The sequence below is a fragment of the Cydia pomonella genome, chromosome 3, assembly GCF_033807575.1.
Source record: "Cydia pomonella isolate Wapato2018A chromosome 3, ilCydPomo1, whole genome shotgun sequence".
Lineage (NCBI taxonomy): Eukaryota > Metazoa > Arthropoda > Insecta > Lepidoptera > Tortricidae > Cydia > Cydia pomonella.
In genome coordinates, this window is record NC_084705.1 from 7400545 (window position 1) to 7419443 (window position 18899).

Consider the following 18899-nt stretch of genomic DNA (forward strand, 5'->3'; position numbering starts at 1 on the left):
CTCTTCACGATGGCCCATCGTAGGCCAGTCTAAGGGACGCAGCTATGCGGTGGAATGAGATAGCAATATCACTTATTCCCTCTAACGCATAAATGCGTCCCTAGGACTGGTTTGCACTGGGCCATCGTGTAGAGGAGCCATTTGTGACTTTGATATTTTCAATTTTGTATAGATAGATCGTTTCGATCAATCATTATAACACTTCACATACATTCTGGTTGCTTGCCAAAAAATTAGAAGCGAATAACGTTTATAATAAATGAATGAATTACATTTTAGTAAAAGTCGAATGTACGAATCTACCTCTCGGAGGGGGTACGTTCTTACATAGGTAGTAGACATTCAGAAAACATCAACATAATATAACTATCAAGTAGGATTGCCCATGAAAATAGCAATGCTTTAATAAACTAAACGTTCAAATGTTTTATCAACAAAGACATACATTTCTTACATTACAAAATGTAACACTGTACAGGCAGGGTTCTGTAAGACAATATTTCTTCGTCGACGACGTCATATGTTCTTTATATATAAATGTGGGGTGCATTACATTTTATATCATTACTTTTCGTACATTATAGTTTGATATACCGTTATTTGGAATAATGTAATATATGGCATACTTTTATATTAACTAATCAACGATATGTAAAATGTTATTCTTGATATAATGGTAATACGGTATATTTACTTTTCGTCTAATACGCATTGCTATAATTATCACATGCTATGAAACATTAAAGTTATAACTAGTGATATGTTATAATTATATGTGAACGCGGCCGGCAAAACGTGTCCCTTTGTCTCTTGCTATAAGGACGAGATTCGCTTGTATCTTTATACGAATAACCTGACAAGGCGTCCTTATGGTATGCGACAAAGTGGGACGCCATCAGTGTAATTGACGTTGATTGTCACGCTTGAAACATAACAAAATTCGCAATACTTACATTGCGTCTTAGAATAAATTTTAAAGTGTTCTAAAAATCAAACTAAAAGTTATTTTTAAAAGTTGCTGAACAAATGTTGGTAAGTTTGAGGAGTACAGCCTACAGTTCAGTGGCGGATTTACCAGCAGGCTTAGTAGGCTCGAGCCTAGGGCGGCAGATTTTGGGGGCGGCAAATTTGGGGAACGTTTTTTATTTTTACCTCATAGAAATCAAAAAGATTTTTCTATGACGGTTTTCTGATGTCTTACAGATAGAAGTCTGCAACAAATTTTGTCGATGACTTTTATCTCTCACTTGTCATTGCACATTCCGAGAGTAGCAAACTTCCATATTCTAGAGTAAAACAGCTAGTTCGCCGCCCCTCAAGCAGTAATCGGCCTCTCGCCTCTTCGATAAGTAATAAGATACATTTTCGTAAAGCCAGATTCTACATCATTAGAGAGCCTATCTTCGTTTCTGCGAAAGCAGAGTTTGCAGAACGTTTATCCGAACTTGGACATAGCCCTTCGTATGGCCTATGTGACGAATTGTTCTGGTGAGAGAAGCTTTTCTTGTCTCAAAAGGGTAAAAAATTATCTGAGATCGACCTTGAACCAAGAAAAATTAAACGCTTTAGCTCTTTTGTGCATAGAGTCGGAATTAATGAACAAGATTACTTACGACGACATCATCGATGATTTTGCCAACAAAAAATCGCGCAAAAAGGCATTGTAACGAACTTCTATTTCGTCGTAAGTAATTTTGGTCATTGATTCCGACTTGACGGAGTCGATTATTTTTAACTGTTTGAAAGCGCAATAAAGATTATTTATTAACGTTTACCAAATGTTCATTATTGTGTAAATAGCATACGCTTTTTTTTAATACTTGGCGTGAGCCGCTGCCGCGTCTCTTGATACATTACCCCGCCCATACATGATTGAGCTTCGATTAGCTCAAAAATATACCGAAAAATTATTTTACGTGCAATTTCCACGAAATTGTTGCATTGTAAAAATAATGTATGATATGACAATTGTTGAGGCAAGGGCGGCAAAAACTATTCAGCCTATACCTTGAAAATTTGTAAATCCGCCACTGCTACAGTTTAATTTTTTTGCTCCTGTGGTCGTAGCTACTTACAATTGGACAATAGTTCAATACTGTGGCCCTAGTGAAAAGGGGTACAAGTCTCTGGCAGCGCAGGTGTAAAGGGGTGTAAGTTCCACGTAACACCTAAACTGCCAGAGACTTGTACCCTTTTTCACTAGGGCCACAGATTATAAAATTTAGGTATCTTTTTTTGCACGTAACATCTGAGAACATGCTCCAAATATTGCAGTGCAAAAACACATTACTTCCTCTTACGTCGCTTGCGACGGCTGCGTTGGCGGCTAACTTCGTGCCCTTCGTGGACACCAGTGGACCGCGAACCATGTTCGTCGTTTTGCCTCTCTGTCGCACTTGTAAATTCGTACTTAAGTGTGATAGGGAGGCAACACGTCGAACGTGGTTCGCGGTAGGCCCTCTGACTCTCGGCAACGGCTACGACGTTTACACGCAAAGCTGTAATAAATACGCTGTTCTGTTCTGTAAGAGTGACTGTATGAAGCTACCCCTTGTACGAATTGTGCCAATTTATCTACTCGTATGTGTTCACAACAAATAAATTTGAAATAAAAAAGTGATACTTTAGTATCAGATTTACACAGCGATTACGTCGATATTATTATTAAGTTTTCGTACTCTGAAAGGCTCATTGATTAACTATGAAGCGGATTGAAAGTGATGCGTTTCAACCCTAAAGACTTGAACTAATGATTGGGTCAACATTATTATAGTTTTCTTGTTTTTGTCCCCAAAAAATGTGAAGGAGTGTTGCTTATAATATTGTAAATGTAGTTTACAGCTAAAAAGACGTGCAATAGCACTCGTCTGTTTTTTTTTAAACATGACAACAAAAAAAATTACGACCCGTTATTTATTTTCTTTTTCTTACTATTGTTGCTTAGTCTCCATTCTGATATTTTTTACCTCTCGATTCCATACCTAAGATCCTTTAGCTTCAATTGTTCAATGAAAGTTATATGTTAGCTATCTATCTATACTCGTACCGCAGGAATACCTAACAAAAGTGTAACATTGCTTGCTATGCCAAACATTGCTGCCTTGAAAAAACAATAATTAATATCTTAATATTTTTGGTGTATATTAATGGAAAAAAGTTGTATTCAGCCTTTTTAGACCTAATAGCCGTAACAGCCAAAAAGTTAAGGTATGCTTATAAAACGTTATCCCTTCATCACTTAGTAATAAAAATATAAGCACACAATTACGTGTAAGTCACATCACTTGGCAAATCTGTTTCTATTTTAAGCGTTTCGTAGTCACCTATTACAAACCTTTATAGTTTCGCCACGTCCGTCTGTCCGTCCGTCCCGGCTTTGCTCCGTGATCGTTAGTGCTAGAAATCTGCAATTTGGCATGGAGACGTAAATCGTGCATGAAAACAGAACGGTAAAATTAAAATTACATAAAAAAATATATTGTAGGGTGCTTCCCATACAAAAAGAGATATATATATGTTTGCTTTTACCCAACAGTGTGGGGTATCGTTGGATAGGTCATTCAAAACAAATAAGGGTCTCCAAAAAACGTTTTTTGATAAAGTTAATATCTTCGGAAATAATCGCTCCAGAAGAAAGAAATATCCTCACTCTAACTTCTGAACCATAGGTCCAACAAGTATGAAAAAGAAAAAACAATGAAGACTATAGCGAATATGATCGGTCCAGCCGTTTTTGATTTATTGCAAAAATTTTCTCTTCTTAGTAATCTTACAAAGCGCTGCAAAGGTAATCCCTTATGCTTGTAATGCACATACAAGATACTTATTCATAGCCCCCGTTTGGCCTGTTCTGTCAGCGATAAGATTATAAATATATACCTAACAATTCAAGTTTCGCTGTTATTAGCATTACCCAAGAATGTCTGGAAGTACGTCATACAACCGGACTTTCTCGTCATTTAGTAACTTAAATTTACAAGTGGAAATTCAGATCATTTGTAAATTGCGTACTTTATACAATTTTATAATATGAGATATTGAATCATAGTTGAACAATATATATATATATATATATATATATATATATATATATATATATATATATATAAAGGTTTGCAACAAATTGTAAAACACCATAACTTAAAAATGTTGTCAGAAATTATTAACTCTAAAAACGGTACCTAAGCAGCTGCAGTATTATTGATAAAGAGTTGCAAATTTTTCTGTTGTTTTTATTTAATATACGGTCGAGGAACTTTATTCTTTAGCAATTTGTGGTTCATGTAAATTTGGTTTTACATACTTATGCTACAGTTGTACAGTGTAAAGTGAACCGTAATTTGCTAAAGAATCAATTTCCCGACCGTATGGTACTTTTTAGGGTTCCGTAGCCAAATGGCAAAAAAACGGAACCCTTATAGATTCGTCATGTCCGTCTGTCTGTCCGATTATGTCACAGCCACTTTTTTCCGAAACTATAAGAGCTATACTGTTCAAACTTGGTAAGTAGATGTATTCTATGAACCGCATTAGGATGTTTACACAAAAATAGAAAAAAAAAACAATAAATTTTGGGGGTTCCCCATACTTAGAACTGAAACTCAAAAAATCTTTTTTCATCAAACCCATACGTGTGGGGTATCTATGGATAGGTCTTTAAAAATGATATTGAGGTTTGCGAATATAATTATTTTTATCATTATACCTACTACAGAAAATACATTTCCTAGTACCTATATAGGTTTGTTACTCAACAATGCAAGTAAGTATACATGCAACATATTCATTATATTGTAATCTACATATGTGTATTAATTACTGTATTCATTTTAAAATTAAAGATTTGTTTGGACCTAGGCTCACTCAGTAATTAAGGTGCTATAATCGCAATTTGCTACAAGCATGAATATAACTAATAATGTAAAATAAAAAGATTTTATATATCATAGGTATTTATTTACAGTTTTATTTATTGTCTTTTCAATACTTATCGTACAAAAATATAGTATTTTATTTACAAAATACACAACAATTCTAACTGTTTATAAGGAAACTTTTTAACAATTAAACTATTAACGGAATTACTAACGTATAAAAATATTATCAACAACAAATATAGGAATTGATGATTTATACAAATAATAGTTTTTAATTACCATAGAAACTGTCAGGCTTATGTAATATTTAAGTAGATCATTACCTATGTCCCCATTAAAGATAATTATAGCGATATGTAAGACGAATATTTGCTGTTAGAAGCAGAAGGATGCTGATTGGCCGAATCTGACGAGATCAAGTAAGAATAGTAAGGGTCCTGTGGCAGGGGCAGGGAAGACCGAGTGTGGAGGTTGCTATCTTCATATGTCGGTGCTGGAATCGTAGCCGGGATCGAAGAACTGAACCCATAAGACTCAGAGGTCGGCGGATGCATAACGACGCCAGATGATAAAGGATTGTAATACGATGACGTTGCCGTGTATCTCGAGATATCATCGTTTAGTTTTAAGCTCACGCCGTTCGGAACATAGGTATCGGCAGGTAGCGTGGACAAGGCATTCGAATTCTGAAGTGATTCATCGTTCGAGTACCGATAAACGTCCGGCAGCGGTGAGTAAGCCTTGCTGGCGTTTGCAGCGTAGTACGAAGTATAAGATAAAGGTGTATAAGACGGTAGCTCGCTGGAGCTCTGCGGGCCCTTTATCACGGACTTCAACGTGTTTATCGACGGGTATTCCGGTGGTCTTGATATGGCATCATTCGGAGTCAAGCATATTTTATGGTGGGATACGTGGCTGTCCGTGAGTAGACGTCGATGTCGATCGTGTCCGCCGCAGCTTCGCCCATGACTCATCTTATGATCTTGATTTGGTGATAAACCTTTGGAACTCGTTGAGGGACTGCTGTCATCGACAGATGAGGAAGGCTTGTTGTGTTTGTTATCCTTCTTATATTTCATCCTCCTATTCTGGAACCATATCTTTATTTGGCGTTCTGACAGCTGTAGATAGTTAGCCAGCTCAATGCGTCTCGGTCGGCACAGGTATCGGTTCTGATGGAATTCATTCTCTAATTCCACTAGTTGTGAGCTTGTGTAGGCAGTTCGAGCACGCTTCGTAAACCCTTTCTGGTACGATGATGATTCCGTAGACATTTCTGTAAAAATAATTAGGTATTTAATATAATCGCTTTAAATAGAATCTTTGAATGAAATTACTAAATTAATAAATGGCATTATTATCTTACCGTTTTCCGAAAGCGAAGATGCAGTGGCTATAGATATGCTTGCCGCTGAAGATTTGTTGTTCCACGATGTATTCTGAAAAATAAAAATAAAAACTTTCTATTAATACGACTCACTTCGCTTCTGTACAGATAGGTAATGAATTTACCACTACCTATTTCTTTAATTGACACGAGATTCAACAAAATTAAATTGTCATTACGGATCCGGTTGTCTTGTGGTAAATCACACTAGTAATTTTTGTGGTTGGGTTGAACAATTTTATATCTTATTGCTAGGACGATAAGGTGTTGATTTGTATAACGGTAAATTTACCTGAGTTGTGAAACTGGAATCACGTAAATCATTGATTTCTCTGCCTGGATCGTTTGCTAACTCGTTGCCTAAACTGCTTCTCTGGTGACACCGAACAGGTTCATTAGTTGCAAAACTTCTATTGTATATAATTTGGTTGTCGTCATGGCTATTTGGATTAAATATGTGACCTGATTTTTCTATACAGTCCTCTTGTGCCGTGTCCTCTGTTCCTGGCGCATAGGTATTATTGGGGCTGTTACTAATGTTTTCATAGTTAGGTATTTGGTAGTCATATCTAGGTTCAATGTCGTCCTGAGTATTCGTTGGGTTGTAGGCCTGTGGAAGTCCAAGTATATCTTGAATGCTGAAGCTTGTTGAGTCTCTTGAGTTATAGTCTTGCACGAATGAATGGGGTATTGAGGAAAGGACCTCCACCTTGCAATCTGGAAACGTGTTGTCGGTGCCAGGATAGGGTCCACATTCTGATAAAATGTCTTCAACACCATGAGACGTCACGACATTGTTTTTCGTTTCACGTTTCTGTGAAGACATCAACATGTGACTTGAGGTCGCTGCCGTAGAGAATTGAGACAGCGTTGAATCTCTAGAATCCTCTAATTCGTCATCCGACTGCAGGCTCGGAGGCGACGGGGTAGATGTTGACATTATTATAACACTCAATCAGGAACACTTAGCACTCTTACGAGAAAAATAATGATATCAAAACATAATAAAGTAGGAAAGTACTTAAACGACCGTGTTGACTGAGGCTTGTTTACAAAATGCTTTTTTGTTCACCTGAATGTCGTTAATTTGGTAATGACTTTGTTCGTTAGTGTGTCGTGTCTGTACATGGCAGGTTTCTCGGTGTGCGATAAGACGGACATACCGGGTCTCTGATAGTAAATGGACACAAGATAATAGTTTAAAATCCTGGTATTCCGGTAGCTAAAACGCTTGTCACATCTGTCAACTTTAACTTGCTACTTCGTCTTCAACCGATAAGCATTGTGCCTATTGGTGCATTTAGTCACTTTTTTGAACTATAAGTTTCTTAACAAACATACTTACTTAGGATACCTACATACTGTGGTCACCTAAAAGATCCCTCAATACTTATAATAAAATAAAAATAATACCAATATTAGTGATCATTTTGACCTATAGCTTACAACGAAACTGCAGTACTTGAAACAAGGTGCTAATCGAAAACCGAAGTTTCGTCTATTTGACTCTCACTCTTGCATATTAGAACGACAAAGATGGAGATACTCAATATTTTGACTAGATGTTCATGGTTATAGGCTTGCATAATACCAAGGATTGCTTAGCAAGGTTATACTGGATCGGTGTGGCATGACGTTTCGTAAATCAAGGTTTGAAGGGATTTAAACTCATAGAAATTAATAAATAAACACTTAAATCCTTATTCAACTACTATATTTTAAGTATTAGGGTCGCGTGAATCTAAGTGATTAAAAACCAATTAAAACAAGGATAGGTCAAGGTTGGGGCATATGCGTCAATTTCTCGTAATTATAGCTCTTTAAGGTCCCGTAGATTCATGTTCTTCTCTCACTCTCACTGAGCTTAAGCCTGAGCAAGATGGATGTTGGATGTGCGTGCTCAAGATCGCGGAAATCGTGCTTTGAATTTTAATTTGTTGCAAGTTTTAACAATAAAATGTAATCGATGACTTCCCAAAAAAAAAATGACATTAAAAAAATATTTATTTCCAGTCAACAAAGTCCCATAGATACAGATCTTAAAAACTAACATACATATAATAATAAAAATCTTAAACTTAAATCGACCGGGATATGAACCTTGATAATATTAGTGTAGTGAACCAACCGTGAATCATTAAAACCTGTTAAAAATCTTAAAATCATTTTGGTGACGCAGTTTTCTGTTGTGCCCCCTGTTCCGGTGTGGGATTCGGCAGACCCACACCCTTCCGAAATATCGCACCCTTCGGCCAGAAGTCCGCGCTCGCGATGGTTTCCAGCAGCGGCCGCGGGACGCGCATCACAAACGAGCTGAAGTGCACGTAACGGCAGGATCGCAGCTGGAATTAAAACAGAAGAAATTAGAAGTAATTATAATATTTTTAGGTTTTGTGCATCAATTTTTTTAGACCTATGTTCGTGTTTTTTTTTTCTATCGAGCGAAAGCCGGGATCAGGAATCAGGATCCAAATCGATGAAGTCACTAGAGAAAATCCTCAAATTTACTAATTAAATTTTTGGTAGCCGCATTGTGATCTAAAAAAGCGGTACGATTTCTAAACCTACGGCACCTAAAGTTTTAGAGATACGTTCTTATTTATTTCTTCATTAATACGCATGAATTAAAACTTGCGCCTAAACTTTTAACATAGGGACGTATTAAACTGAATTAATTTTAAAACCACAAATAACAATAAATACTTTATATCCAAAATTATGAATTTGATAATCCGAGCTACCAGCATGTGTATCCGCAGGCCACGCCACAGACTCAAATCTATCCAACTTATCTTCGGTTTCAATGACGGTTCAGCCATGATGCTGCAGCCCAGTGTTGGCAGAACGGTAATTAGAATTGACAATTACCCATTAAAAATTGAACCGTAAACCGCGTAACGGACGGCTACAGTTTACGGTTCAATTTGCAATGGTTAATGGTCAATTCTAATTAACGTTCGGTTAACACTGCTGCAGCCCTACCCAACCCGGCCACCTCTACCTTGCACTAGCGTCGTGTTCTTGTTGGAGGTCAATTCTGTTTTTATTACTTTCGTTTTTGTTATTGATATTTTATGATATTTGAATATTTTCTGAAAATATTTAATTTGTTATAATATATAGTTCTAAGAGCCACTTGCACCAATGACTAACCCGGGGTTAACCGGTTTAGCATAGTTACCAGTACAATTTGACACTGGGTTAACGGTTTAACCGGTTAACCCCGGTTTAGTGGGATGGTGCAAGTGGCCCTAATAGAATCAAAGTAACCCAAGTTTTTTCTAAAACCACCGCGTTTTACCGGTATCCGGCAAGTTGTCAATGTCAGGCAACAATTTTATTATCACTTGTGAAACAAGGGCCTGGGTCCTTAGCCAATGCTCCGTGGCGATGCGTAGTCATCTCTCTCTCTATCACTTCCATATTAGTGCGACAGTGACAGTTGCGTTTAGTTCGCTACGGAGCGTAAACGATTGGAACGTTGGCTACGCACCCAAAGTACCTTGAAAGTACGTCGCAGTAGTAGGTTGTTCTAGTTGGTTGAACCTAAAGATGAACATATCTACCAATTAACCCACTTCATGTGCGTGATAAAACTTGATATGCTGTGGACAGAGACAGGTAAAGAATAAATACTTAGTGTAGTTTCCATATAAATGTTTCCAAACAATCTTTCCCAAAATCGATCTAGTCCCACAGTATGCTCAATAAGGCTTGTATTGTGGCTATTAGACGACAATATAATGACATTGAACAAAGAATGTAGAAGTATTAGAACAAATTAAATTATTGTTAGAAAATATTTTAATTTGTTCCTATTTATTTCAAGTAGAAACACTACTATATACATTATAAACTGAAACAAATGTCATATACTAAGAGTGACCAAAGCCTCTAGTGCCCGAGGCTGGAGGGTGGTGGTTGGTCCTGATCACGTTTTCTTAGTATATCATTTTTATCAGTAAATATAAATATGTACTGAAATACTTAAATATCAAATCCTAGGCATTTATTTGTAATGAATACAAAGAAATGCCCTTACAAAGATTTGAATCCGGGACGTCCTGCTTTGTAGGCTACCAATACCAACTAGGCTGGGAGGAGTAGGAGGGTGTAAAGCCGTATGCTGTATAGAGGTATAATGGTATTTTAATCCACATATCAGTATTTTTTTGTTCGTCAAGCCGAAGGAATAAAAAAAAACGAAACAATAAGAAGCGTCATTGCCATTTTTGATTGACCGACCGATTGACTAGTTCTGTGCAGCGAAACGATAAATACCTGTATTATGTGGCGTTAATAAAAATATCTGATAATTGCCTTAATAATATTTATATGAATGACGATCAATCGCGATTATTAATCATGCAACTTCGTGAATCACTGATCAGACTTCACGCCATCATTTATTTCTTTGTCTCATTACGTATACTTATTTTCGTTATGAAATTTTGATTATATTTTTTAAAAATATTGAGTACTTACCTAAGTAACACGTTATAATAATTATATGTCGAACGTCGATGGGTTCAGGGGGCCTACCACGAAAATCGATGTCCGTAAATTGCGGGCATTTTTCTCTTTCACTCTTATTATGTCTTCGTGAGAGTAATAGAGAAAAATCCCCGCAATTTGCGAATTTCGGTTTTCGCGGTAGGCCCCCTGACAACCTCAGATGGACAGTCCGTATTACTCACTTGTCTTTGCTATAGGTATGTGGGTTCAACACTCGGACCGAAACCACAAGCTCTTACGCAAGTCGGGACGCTCACCGACTCATTAAGATAACCAGATACAAGGTGCCAAAAAATAAAGAAAAGCGACTAATTACATAGGTTGTTAGATTTTTGATATACCGGGTGGGTCATGTAACACGAACAAATAGCTTAAATATTATTAATTGTATTCCTCATATCAGAATAATTATTTATTGATTGCTAATCATGGTATTACAAGGTGTTCACATATAACAATAACATTCTGAAGTACAGCATGGATCATTACAATGACAGCTTTGTATAATAACTTTAAAAAAATATGAAATCTGTAGACTTCCTATTTTTCATATAAGTAAATTACCCTTTAAACATAATAAAATTCGGAATAAATTTTTTAAATTATGCTAAAAAGTCGCTGAACAAATGTTGGTCAGTTTGAGGAGTATTGTGTACAATCGACAGTTTAATTTTTTGCTCCTGTTACAGACCCGGTATGTATTTATTATATTTTTAGGTAAAAATGACTAGCCTAGAGGCCAATTCTAGTTTTAATAACAACAGGAACAAACGGAATTACTCCCAGTTCAAAAGTAAACCAGATGGCATCGCCGTGTTTAACCGAAAAGTCATATGTCCTTACAAGTCCTTTTATAAAACTGTTGGTTTCGAAAGGCATTGTGCTACGTGATAGATGGGCAGCGCCCGTGAGATTGGGTACTTCGCACGGCTTAGCTTGATTTATATTAAAGGAAGGTGTTAAGGGGCCGTTCGGATTCAACTACATAAGAATTACTGCTGTAACAGTTTTCAATGATTCACGGTTAGTTTCACTAGACTTACAGGATGCATGTAACTGCGTTGAAATATAGGGAGCTCTAAAACAATTTAAAAGGTAATCATAATCACGGTTTATATCCCGGTCATTACTACTGTACTCGTAGTAACGCGGAGCGAAATTACTGCCGAAAATGTCAAGTATCCGGCCAGGAACATCGGTTTTGACATTTGCGGCAGTGATGCTGTTGACAGTAAAGCTGCCGGTGCCGACTAAATTACTGCAGGATACGTCAAATTAAATTTCTTGATCCTTGACCTTCGTCAAAACGTTTCCTGCAACAATTTCACGATTTTCGATGAAGAACATCGTGAGGAAACCGGACTAATCTCAATGAGGCCTAGTTTTCTTCGGGGTTGGAAGGTCAAATGGCAGTCACTTTCGAGGAAGATATTCAATAATGGAGACATGTTTTACTACATATTTATGAAATCCCTACATATATATTAGGTTTTATTATTCAAAGAGCTCGAAGACTGTACTTCGTGGAGTCAAGTGTTGGCATTTTACTTTAAAATTTCCTATTCACAGGTTTTATCACTAAGTTTTTTTTTTATTACTAGATTAAACAGCTGCACATAATCCAAGGACATCGAAATTGCAACCGTTACTGCAGTAAATTTACTGCCTTTGACAAAAGCAGCCCGAATCCTAGCCATGTTCCTATCGCAAGCCGTTAACCATCAACCAGTATAAGTGAGACCTCGTGGTCCATAACAGATATTAGTGGTTGGAGACCAGGTAATACTGATTATTCCCAGTCGAATAGTACGCGTTGGGAATGACCGCCCTAAGCGGGATGTCAAGCGATGATATATTGCCATTTACACTGAGGGGACCTTTTTTGTTCTCGCCGTAATGGTTTTAGTTTAATCGACACCTCTGAGATAGATATATACAGATGCCTGTGAGAGAAATAGAGACGGAATACAAAACAGTATCTTTTTCCCGCCGAAGTGAATCAGACTGCTGACTTTGGTTATTCACTGTCTGGTGGTTGTGAGCTTTCGTTGTGACCGTGGAATTTTGGGTAATTTTGAGATGAATTTGTTTTAAGTTTGGAAACATAAAACGATAATTGTTGTGGATCCTTAGAGTGTTTTTAGTGGACAGGCAAGCTGAATATTTTATGGTGAGTTTATATTTAACTTGTTTGAGATTTTTGTAATATTCTCCAATTTTTTCAGCTCTTACACATTAATAATTTTAAGATTTCTTAGTGCAGTTTTAGTCCTAATATTAACGGTTACCTACTTGAAAAAATGTATATGCGTGTAATATAATTCAGAAACATTTAATTTGAAAGCAACATTTGTTCAGTGAGAAGTTTACCTCCAACACAGTATACCTACTCTGATTTAAAATACCTACTGCCATCTCGAAGAAAATTCGTGGTCTAAACAGAAAGGGTTAATGCACACACATCCAACGAACATTGCAACCTTCACGTAGAAGGCTTTCACGCTGCCTGAATACAACACGAGCCCACAGATGGCGCTAGTGTAGCAAATCATTCGAAGGTTGTTCCTACTTAAATTTTGAATTTTGTTTTTTGGTAAATTCTATAAAATATAAATAACGACGTAATGTTTAATTGTTTTTGTTTACATAATTCTGATCGATATTGTTCATAGATGTGTAAAGCCCGACCAGAAATATATGATAATTGTCAAGAGGGCGCTGTTATTCTTATGTATAGGGTGACAGATTCAATTTATTATGAAAAATTTAGTTCCGATGATATTGCGCAATATGGCGCGTGATCATATATTACTGGTCATCAGGTTTTATAATTACACACATAGGTATTACTTAATTGCTTACTAAATATATGAAAAATATTTTCTCCCGTTTGTGCTTTTGATCCTGCGGTGGCAGCATAGTTCCATTTTTATCAGTTATCACTATGCTCGTCACTTTACGTACCTGTTGTAACGTGACAGGCATAGTGACAAATGATAAAGAGCCGACCATATTAGCCCTACTGGTGAGGAATGGAATCGATTGGCTTAAAAAGTGACAAATTGACCAATTTTATTCTCTGACTGTATATTTATTTCAAATATATAAATGACAATAATCGTTAATCAAAAACTTATGGATGGTCTCGTAACACCAATTTGGCGTAGCAGCACTTTTATGTCGTTTAGCGCCAATAGTACCCACAACACAAGCCTTATTATTAAGCCTTAGCTTACCGTAGGAATTGGTCGATCTGTGTAATGTTGTCCTATAATATTAATATTTAATAAAATTATTATACTGTCAGCAATTTTTGCATAGGTCAATGTGTTATGTCCATCTCTTACATTGATTAAGACCTAGGTCTTAATAGAGCTAGACCTTATAGCTAATACTATTGTTTGTGGTCTATGTGTACCTCCTGACTAGAAGCTCCAAGCAAAACTTAAATTCCAAACGTCTGTCAGCTAAATGAATTCACTCGCAAATTTACGGTCAGCATAAGTCGCGTCGGACCGCGCCGGAATCATGGACGTTATTCTATTCGGTTACCAAGTTCGGGCCAAAGATTCAAGCTATCCAGTATAAAACACGCTCCCTGATGATGTATAGTTGTGACGGTAATGAAGGTCACATTCACCTGGTTCATTCTAGAATATAGCTCGCTTGCCTGTGTTATTGGGAATGTACGGCCTGCAGCGTAACTTGCGGAACTTTGCGACTCCCGGAAAGTATTCCCGTACTGACATCTTGAGTTTGCCGATGGTATAGCCACGAGACAATAGCGATTCCGTTGGATATTTAGTAGGTAGTATATTTTAATACTTACTTATTCTATCAACTTCATAAAAACTGAAATAAACTAGATATCATATACAAAAGAAAAAGCGACTAAACTATTCAGTGGCCAATAGACGGATATTAAATAGTGTGACTACTCAAAAAACACAAATCAAAATATTTAATACGTAATTTGATTTGTTCCCGAAGTTGTAATTTCAGAAGTTTGAAAATAAATACAATTAAATATAATTTAACGGAAATCTGTTTTTTTTTTTTACTTGAATATTTTCAGAAACTATCTAACTAATTATTTCTCTGGAATAAAAATCGTCAATTACTTGAAACGAACGTCACATTTTACAAAATACTACATCTCCCAATTTTACAAGCTTAGAACTGGCAGAATATCACCATCTAAATCGTGTCTTCACGATAGACAACAAGTCCCTATCTAAGTATGTCATCGATTCCCTAGGCTATACGTAACCCTCTACATAAACAGCTGTCCACCTAATCGATCAAAATGTCAATGATTGCGATAGTTTATTAACCCCATTTTGCTGAGTCATCTGAGTCACACGGGAAAACAGACATTATGTTAAATAGGTAAGTATAATAAAATTTTAATAAATGGGTCGCTGCTACATTTCTAAAATGCAAAGTGTCATATTATATACTTACATGTGGACGTCGATTTTACGAGTATCCACAAAACAGTTCTTTTCATAATGGCTATAAAATCTGGCAGGCCAATTCAAATGTATACTGACATCAAAATGACGTCTAAATGATGTCATGGCCATTGACATCATTCAGATATCATTCGAAATCAGTGTACGTTCGAATTGGCCTCCAAGTGTAAGTAAGCTAGGTACATACATGTATATTTATCTTAACATAAAACCGATTACGTCTATGAAATAAAGAATAAATTAGGTACCTGACCTCAGTGTGAATTCTCTGAGTTAGTTTATTCGAACTTTGGAATCTCAATTTGATATTACTCACAGCATCTCGTTCACATCTCGTGGTAGTGGCGCCAAATTTTTTGTTAAAATATCAGTTGAAACCGCCTGGAGCTCATGTCTTAGCTTGCAACATTACGCCTAGTGTTGTCGTGAAAGCTTCTTTGTGTTTATATTTGTGTTCTGCTTTACGTCGTGACATCGAGAATTGTTCTAACGCGCTCTTATATTTAATGTCCGTGAAGTCTTGCGATTACAATTTGTTTTAAGCGTGCAGCTTGTAGTTACCACAATCCTTTGTTTTGAGGGTGGAATGTCTCAGAAATTTTATTACACATAATTATACATTTACATATTTACTTTGGGTAGCGTATATGGACTAGGACAATAAAGTTAAGTTACCATTAGCAAGCACTTGGATCCACAGTCCACACACTGCAACTACTTAATGAAACTTTCAGCGCCATTGAAAATTTATAATTTTTATCTCCATAACTATACTTGTGTCTAACGCAATGTATCCAAATATACACTATTTATTTATTTGCCTGTTTTTAAATTGCGATATTTATACCTTCCAAGAAAAGCCTACATCTAAGGTCACTGTCCCCATAAAGATCAAATGCTCAACCTATAAGTCTTCAGAGCAAGCTCCTAGTAAGAAACAAGATCGTCATTGCAATAGCTTACCGCGCGTTGTGTTGAGGGCTTGGGGAAACCACTTGGCTAGGGCAAGACAGTAATGCAATTGCCGCCAAGCGATATTAGGAATTAAGTGTCAAGTTATATAATAATATAAATTTATATTTTATTCTTTATTTCACACTAAACATTTACAGTACAAGTTTCAACACATTTCAACCACAGTCTTTATATCCAATCGTAACAACTATGTTAAATAGCAATGAGGTAGGTATGTTAAGAATTTCGTACAGTGTTGTTCCTGTGGAATTTGGAGGTTGCAGTGTACAGAGTATTAAATTGCCGTGCCTAAAGAGAAAATTTCAAGGATATTGCCGTATCGCAAACAAATTACCAAAAATATATGGGAGATACGAATACGACAATGGGACTGCTGCTGTATGCCTTGTTAATTTATATGCACTTGAATTGCCATACTTTACGCAATTATCGTATCAGGAAGATCTTATCTGATTTCTTAGATCTCGTTACTCTGGTTCGTTTCACAACGCTCCCCCGCGGCTAATGAGAATACCTGCAGGACCAAGTGACGCGAGTCTCAAACTTTGAGTACCTACCGCTTGTCCCTGGGCTGTTACACAATGCTTAGATACCAACACAAGAAGGATTGAAGAAAATATAGGGATCAAGTTATAGTAGGGCTAACATTTTGGACTCGACTCCAAAATGTTTTGGGAAATACTGAACTGAGATTAAGGCCTTTCATGGGTATTGTGACGTCTTGACTCCGTTGTATGACAAGGTGGTAAATAAAATACACATTATGATCGTGTGCTTGCGGTCAGCCATCTGTTCGTCATGACACTTCCCTACGGAGTGTCGATTTGCAGGAACTTGGCAAAGTATGACTGCTTAATAAGTACACGTTTTGAAATCACAATTCATACAAAGTTAACGAGGAATCTCGGGGAAGAAATATAGGGGAATCTTGCATTATTCGTACCCTCTTAGAAAAAATGCTAATTATCTGGAAATATAAATAAGAAAAACATTCAGTTGATGTTTCAAGAATTTTGTTTATTCAGTGAATTTTGTTTCTAAAATCACAAATTGAACTTAACTTTAAATAACTTCCGAGAAAAATATTTAAACCGGAAAAGGTACGATTTAGGTTTAAGCCTTCCTAAAACGTACCAGTATATTCCTACATCGTATCCATATACGAGTATCCGTATGGTAAACTTGATATCCTATGATTGATATCAGTCTCATAATCATAGCCATTGTCATGTATAAGTAATAGTAATTATAATTAACTTATTAATCTTAATAACTAATCTTATTAATCTTATTAATGTGGAATCCTCACAGATATAAAACGAACATTTAAATGATGGATAGCATATCTAACTGTATTTTGTAATTGTTTGTAATCGTCACAAATAAAATTACGAGCATTTTTGTCTACTCCAGCATAAATTTCGGGAATCTTCTTTTACGAAATACCGGTACGAAATAAAATAAAGTTATTAGTACGAATTAGGGAAAAAATAACTAACGATTACAAATTTGCCATTCAACGAAATAGCTGCCAGGCTGGCGTATGAACGTCTAGATTACTACGAGAACTAAATTAAAACGTAAATAAGTTAAGCAAGAAACTTCTAAATTACATAGCTCAACATGACCAAAAATGGAAATCTAATGAAATACCAAAAAAAAAACTTTGAGACAGCAAAATTACTTAGATTTTGACCGATTTTTAATGCAGCGGCAGCGTGGAGTCGTTGCTCAAGTATGTAACATGGCTAACTAGTAATTAAATTTTCTAGTACTTGCAAAGCTATTGCAGTTTCAAGAAACGAGAACTTGATAGGGTACGATTTAGGAAAGTTTACCCTAGAGTACATTTCTGGCATACTATAAAGGGCCCTTGAATTTATCAGTGGACTTGTTTGAATATTATCAGTGTAAATAAAGGAAATGCATCCATATTTTGTTAGGATAGAATAACTAATGTACGTACATACGTATCAAGTACATTAGTTATTCTATCCTAACATACACAATACCTAATAGCTTTCAGTTCACTTTTTTCAGTGCTATGGTGTGCGCTGTAATTTATTTACATGCGCCATCATATCATGCATCAGGCACTTATTACTGCATTGTCGGCACTAGTTACACGGCTATAACCGCAAAAATCGAAGTTCGTCAATTGCGGGCATTTTTCTCTGTCACTCTTATAACGTCTTAGTGAGAGTAAAAGAGGAAGATCGCCGCAATTTGCGAATTATGGTTATTGCGGTAGACGCCCTGATACCTACTGATGTACCGTCGGAAACTTTCCTAAATTACAAAATTTCCAAATGGTAAAATCTTAAAAAAAAACATATTTTTGTACGGGAATCCTTTTTTTCAATATTAATGTTTCCTTTGTTACTTGTGAAAGTTTCCTGATATTTTCGAGAACTTTCTGGAAACTTTTCACAATGTGTACATCTGTAGTTATATATAAATAGTTATATACAGACTCGATTAAAGCCGGTCTAATAATTTTACCTACTTAAAATTAAAATCGTCAATTTTTTTTTCTTCCTTTTTTTTTCTTTGGTTGATTATTTATGTTATAAATAAAAACGTATCTTTAAGTATAAACATATAAATGTGATATGAAAAACACAAGATAAACTGAGCAAAATTCTGTTTTAGGAACTCTTTCAAAATGTT

General features: G+C 36.1%; 1 protein-coding gene across 1 annotated transcript; it reads right to left on the reverse strand.

Annotated features, from left to right (window-relative positions):
• Positions 1-4137: 4137 nt before the first annotated feature.
• On the reverse strand, positions 4138-8804 carry LOC133515964 (homeobox protein 10-like). Its single transcript, XM_061848618.1, has 3 exons — positions 6557-8804; positions 6244-6316; positions 4138-6153 (listed from the first exon to the last, which is right to left on the reverse strand). The coding sequence occupies exons 1-3, from the start codon at positions 7202-7204 to the stop codon at positions 5222-5224; spliced, it is 1653 nt and encodes a 550-aa protein (XP_061704602.1). The 5' UTR covers positions 7205-8804; the 3' UTR covers positions 4138-5221.
• Positions 8805-18899: the final 10095 nt, after the last annotated feature.

What these genes read in the sequence shown, in the direction of transcription:
- LOC133515964 (XM_061848618.1), bottom strand. Translation starts at nt 7,204, where the DNA reads ATGTCAACATCTACCCCGTCGCCTCCGAGCCTGCAGTCGGATGACGAA. An exon ending in ATTCCAGTTTCACAACTCAG is followed by an intron (nt 6,317 to 6,556) that starts GTAAATTTACCG and finishes TTTATTTTTCAG; the next exon opens with AATACATCGTGGAACAACAA. An exon ending in ATCTTCGCTTTCGGAAAACG is followed by an intron (nt 6,154 to 6,243) that starts GTAAGATAATAA and finishes TTATTTTTACAG; the next exon opens with AAATGTCTACGGAATCATCA.